The following is a 6,000-nucleotide window of genomic DNA, read 5'->3' as shown; positions in this document are numbered from 1 at the left end:
TGTGACTTACAGCCACGCTGACTCAGCTGTGAGAGGGTGAAGGTACAGAAGCACCTCTCTGCTTCATCCCTAAGGAGGTGGACAACTGACCATTCCAAAAGAGGGTCTAGAAACAAAGCTTAGTTGTCCTTTAAACAATGGAAAGGAGAGGCATACATAAATGGTCACCAAGGCACAATATGACAAAGGTGAAGAGTCCCTGAGACTCTGGTCTGGGTCTGTACCATTCCCCTCCCTATACAAGTAAATGAGAACATTTAGGAAAATATAATACAAAATCTCTTACAGGAAATATAGACTACACTTGCTAAAATCACTTCCCTAAAAGTGTTTAGAGCTTTTTTCTTTTCTTTTTTTTTATCTTTTTTTTATTTTTTCTTTTTTTTTTTATTTCTCTTTTTTACTTTTTTTAAAAGACCTTCTTTAAACAGAGAATGCAAAGAACTGGTCCAATTGTTTTTCTTACCCGGCAAGCCAAGCTCTAATGACCTCACTAAGCAGAAGTTGTATTAAAATACATCTTCAGAGTATTGCTACAATTTGGGTAAATATGTTCTGAACAGCTTGATGAGTACTAAATAAACTTTGCTGTCTTACAGCTTACATTTCTCTTTTTTTTTCCTCTTTTTTTCACTTTTTTAAGAATAGAAAATGCAATTATAATGTGCAAAAGAAAACAAAATTAATTCTCTCCTAGCTGAATACTGTAATTGTAAGCCATGCCCTCCATAAAAATGTATTGACATGTGTAAATAGAAGAAAAGAAAAAAACAGAAATACAAGCAAACAGAGATTTCAGTTCCTTGCAAGGAAAGATTAACTATCACCAAGTGGAGCACTTGAGTTCTGTGTTCTTCAGCCAAAGAAATGAAAGGAACAACCCAAAAAAAGCCACTGAAATGCTTCAGATGTCATCAGTTCCACAGTAACAGGTTAAACTTGCAGTGCTGCTCCCGTTAACATGGAGAAGATGATTTGCTGCTGGTTGGATACTGAATACAAAAAAAGCAAAAGACAGTTGAGATCATCCCACATGAAGTCATTACTAGAGCTGGCTTTTCCCCCGTGTTGAAGTACAGCAGTGACTTGTAAATATGACCTTTGCTAAAGATCAGCTGCGATTTGAAGTCTGATCTGCCTGCTTCACCCAAACAACAACTGCTGAAAGGATTTACTCTGTGGAGACCTCTACACAGCATTCTAAACGTTTGGGTTGTTTAGTTTGGGTTGGTTTTTTCATGAAAAAAAATACCAGAAAAAGTAGTTTTAGGTTGGTTTGGTGGGTTGTTTTTTGTTGGGTGTTTTTTTTTTGGATCTCTGAATCACTAACACACTGTAGATTCCATTTATCCTTCCATGGCTGAAAATGGATTCTGCAAAAATCAAAATAACTGTCAAACTCCCCTTACACCATGCTTCCAACAGGTTGAATTTAATACTTCTTGAATGGAATGACATAATTTATTGGTTTTTTTTCTTTAAATTTGCAGTATGGCTACATCAAGCTAGCTTTAAGTCACAACTGTACCTAACCACAGTTCTCTGCAGCAAACCCAGGATTTACAAGATCTAATATCGTGGTTACAGTGCAGGGAACCGTGGGTAAGAAACCTCCAGGTCAGAGTACTGTGGTTGGGGTTTCCCGGAAGAGTGGCAGTTGACACCTCTGGAATATTTGTATTTAAGTGCTTCAGTCAGATGGTCCTGAGCTGGGTGGGTACCTCAGGCACTAGGAGAGCCTGGCGTTCAGTCTGCGGGAATGTGTGTACCCTCCGTCGCTCGAGCCGCTTTGCAAACTGTAGTGGTCTTCAGCGTCGCTGGCACTCCCAACACTGTCCATTTCCCCTGGGGTGAACTCCATCCCTTCAATGTCTACTTCTATAGGAAAGACAAGAAGGCACATATTCAGAAAGGCAGCAGTGGCAGCAAGGAGTGGTGGGCCACTCTCAAGCACTCCTAGCTCATTTTCAGTCACGGAATGGCTTAGGCTGTAAGGGACCTCAGAGATTAGGTAGGAAGGGACCTCAGAGATCATCCTCTCCAACCTCCCTGCCACAGCAAGGACACCTCTTAACTAGACTTGGCTGCTCAAGGCCTCATCCAACCTGACAATGAGCACCCCCAGGGAGGAGGCATCCACAGCCTCCCTGGGCAGCCTATTCCAGAGTTTCACCCCTTTTGTAGTGAAGAACTTCTTCCTAAGATCCAGTCTAACTTCTTTCCCTCAGCTTCAAACCATTCCCCCTTGTCCTATCTCTAGACACCCTTATGAAAAGTCCCTCTGCAGCCTTCCTGTAGGATCCCTTCAGGTATTAGAAGACAGCTCTAAGGTCTGCCTGGAATCTTCTCTAGGATGAACAAGCCCAGCTCCCTCAGCCTATCCTCATTTTATGTAATTAAAACCTAAGAACTGGCACAGTAGCTTCTGAGGAAAGGATCATCTTGTCCACCTGAGAATTCAAATCCCTTCTGTCCTCATCCACATAAATATACTGCATGACATCAATACCAAATGCTGGCCCAGAACTGTTCCAACCTGCTCACAGACACTGATTGTAAAAGTCCTCCAAGGCTGCAGGACTGCTCCTGGTAGTTCCAGCCCATATGGGTGTCGGCTGGTGGCCACCATGGTGTGGCCATCTGTCCCCCAGGAACTGCTGACCACCAGCTCAGCTTCCCCAGGCCCTGACAGAGGCACAGCCTGTGCCAGTATTCAGGCACAGGGGGACTTTAGATGGGAAAAATAAGGCACAGTGAGAGGCAACCTAAGAACCAATTTTTAACAAATATGTCACAATTTCACAAGAAGTGCTGCAGAATTCATTTAGCCTCACGATTAATACCAGTAAGATCTCTCTTTTTTTTACTGCCTTACTAATAATTACACTAAAAATGCAGACCATGAAATGGTGATTGTTTAAAAAAAGAAGCAAAACCACAGGCAGGGTAAATAGCTTTAAAACCCACCTCCAGCATCAATGCCTTCCAAAGCTGATTAGATAAAAGAACCTTTTTCCAACCATGTGCCAAAGATGCAACTGGGGGGTTTGTCCTGCAAATCACAGAATGGAGCAATTCTCACAGAATCACAGCATTGTGGGGGGTGGAAGGGACCTCTAGAGATCATTGACTCCAACCCCCTACCAAAGCAGGGTCACGTAGGGCAGGTCACACAGGAACACGTCCAAACAGGTCTTGAAAGTCTCCAGGGAAGGAGACACCACAACCTCTCTGGGCAGCCTGCTCCAGGGCTCCAGCACCCTCATTACAAAGGTTTTCCTGATGTTGAGGTGGAACTTCCTGCATTACAGTTTGTATCCACTGCCCCCTGTCCTATCACAGGACACCACTGAAAAGAGCCTGGCCCCTTCTTCTTGACATCCGCCCTTCAGATACTGATCAGCATTCGTGAGATCCCCTTTCAAGTCTTCTCTTTTCCAGACTGAACAGTCCCAGGTCTGCCAGCCCTAAATTTTGCCAAAAGCTTGATTTGAGCCCCAAATCTAAACTGTTTTGTCGCTGCCCTGCTGGCGCAGCTGCCGTGAGCAGGGCTGGTGCAGTTACCTTGCTCAGAGTCAGTGGATATTGTTGATCCCATGCTGTCGGTGCGGATCCGCTCCATGCCCTGCACGGAGAGCTGCTCCAGCCGGCGCTTGAGGTAGCGGTGCTCCCGCTGCAATTGTTCTTTGATGTTCAGAGCTTTCCGGTCCTGCTCTTCCAATTTCTTAAAGGAGACAGACAGACAGACAGTAAGCTGGCAGGTCCTCCTCACCTTAAAACATGTGTAACTTAGGAACTTGGCATAGAACCATAGAATTCTTTCTGTTGGAAAAAACCTGAGTCTGACCATCAACCCAGCACCACCATGGCCATTGAACCATGTCCCAATGTGCCATGTCCAGAGGTTTCTTGAACACCTCTAGGGATGGTGACTCCACCACTCCGTGAACAGCCTTACTCCAATGCCTTGTCATTGTAAAGCACTTAAAATATTTTAATTAACGTAGACAAAAATTGAAATAAATTTAATTTGCTGTTGGCTTACAAACCAACCTTGACTGTCTTTACCTCCTCTTCAGCTGCAGAGGTCATAGAATCATAGAACAGTAGGGGTTGGAAGGGACCTCTGGAGATCAGGTCAGCACAGTTGGAGCAGCCAAGGCCAGAGCTATCACTGGTAGCCATTTAAAAATACTTGATAATTAGGAAAGAAAGTGTTAGAAGTATGATGGCATCAGAGATAGGACGGCCACACAAATCCAAACACCTTACGTTGTTTAATATATTACATTAATTTATATATTATGAGCCAGGGTATGCCCAGGTAGCCAAGAAGGCCAACAGCATCCTGGGCCTCAATCAGCAAAAGTGTGACCAGGATAGTGATTGACTTCCTGTGCCCAGCACTGGTCAGGACAGACCCTGAGTACTAAGTTCAGTTTTGGGCCCCTCACTACAAGAAGGAGCGTGTCCAAGGAAGGGCAGTGAAGCTGGTGAAGGGTCTGGAGAGTAGGCCTGCTTAGCAGCAGCTGATGGAGCTGGGTTTGTTTAGATTGGAGAAAAGGAGGCTGAGGGGAGACCTTCTGGCTCTCTACAACTCCGTGAAAGGAGGTTGGAACCAAGTGGGGGTTGGTCTCTTCTCCCTAGTACCAAGCAATAGGAGAGAAAATGGCCTCAAGTTGCACCAGGTTTAAGTTGGACATTAGAAGAAACTTCTTCACTGAAAGGGTTCTCAAAGACTGGAACAGGCTGCCCAGGGAGGTGGTTGAATCCCCATCCCTGGAGGTGTTTCAAAGAGGCAGAGATATGGTGCTGTGGGACGTGGTTAGAAACAGACCTGGTAGAGCTAGTGAAGGGTTGGACTGGATGATCTTAAAGGGCTTTTCCAAACAAAACAATTTATGATTTACAAAGCCCTGTCTAGGTGATGCAGTAAATTACAGACTGTAGCAGTGAAAGCTCTGATAAGCAAGGCCAGATTTCCCTGTTTACACCACCACTGAGAGTCAGGAGATGTACAGGGAGTGAGCACAGCTGCTGACCCTTCCCTCCTGCCATCTGAGACAATCTAAGATGGGTTTTTGGAGGAGAGCAGCCTGGGGCAGTGCACAGCAAACCAGAAGCCAAATCATTTGAGGGATTTTGCTGGTCAGTGCAAGCCTGAGAGTGGAAGTTTTTATCTTTGATACAGTAATGGACACTGTGAACAGAGCAGTTGCCCAGCTGAAGGGAAGTGAACTTCTGCAGCTTCATGTCCAGGCAGCACACCACATAGATGTACGTCACAGGGGGATACTCAGTGTTGTAACAAGCAAAGGGCTTGGCACATCCATGCACACAACAGACCAAAATGTGCCCAATTGATCAGATTTCCTTTTCCTCTCTTTTCCTGGCTGCAGTCCCAAACTCTTAACTATTTTAGGAATGAACTCAGTGATTCATATCCAGGAGACTCAAAAATGTCCAATCTTTCAGAGAAAGTTTCAATATATAGAATTTTAGAATCACAGAATGGTTTTGGGTTGGAAGGGACCTTCAAGATCATCTAGCTCCAACCCCAGGCCATGGGCAAGGGACACCTCCTACTAGGCCAGGTTGCTCAAGGCCCCATCCAGCCTGGCTTGGCTGGATGGGAAAGGTGAAAGTTCAGAGGTATTGACAGTGTTAGACATGGCAGACAGGCACTGGCATGCTCTGGGTGACCTGATGATGAAGGGCAGTAATGAAGTGGCAACTCAGTTAGGGTAGGTCAGTTAAAATTTTAAGAAGTTCATCTTCAGTTTCAGTTCTCCAAAGATGAGAACTTGGTACAATGCATGATGGACATGGGAAGTATCTGCCCCTAGCTGTCTTCAGCAGCAGCTGAAATGGGAGCTCCGCAACTTGCCACTTGTAAAACCAGGTTTGCAGATTGGATGCATAAGGCCATGCCAGGGGGCAGCCCAACATGAAACCCCCACACATTGCCTTCAACACTTAGCCTGAACTACACAGGAGAAG

The 6,000-nt window shown here is 45.1% G+C and overlaps 1 protein-coding gene across 2 annotated transcripts in view; it reads right to left on the bottom strand.

Moving 5' to 3' along the window:
- Positions 1-1,321: 1,321 nt before the first annotated feature.
- Positions 1,322-6,000, bottom strand: part of MXD4 (MAX dimerization protein 4) — a 38,640-nt gene continuing 33,961 nt past the window's right edge. For both annotated transcript variants that reach the window (XM_054391547.1, XM_054391548.1), the window contains exons 5-6: positions 3,565-3,724; positions 1,322-1,878 (exon numbers count right to left, since the gene is read on the bottom strand). In XM_054391547.1, coding sequence (XP_054247522.1) covers positions 1,730-1,878; positions 3,565-3,724 — 309 coding nt within the window. In that variant the 3' untranslated portion in view covers positions 1,322-1,729. The remainder of the gene's footprint in view (positions 1,879-3,564; positions 3,725-6,000) is intronic.

Source organism: Indicator indicator, chromosome 23 (genome assembly GCF_027791375.1).
Source record: "Indicator indicator isolate 239-I01 chromosome 23, UM_Iind_1.1, whole genome shotgun sequence".
In the NCBI taxonomy this organism is placed as follows: domain Eukaryota; kingdom Metazoa; phylum Chordata; class Aves; order Piciformes; family Indicatoridae; genus Indicator; species Indicator indicator.
Note: the sequence above shows the minus strand (reverse complement) of the source record. Positions and strands in the feature narration are given on the sequence as shown.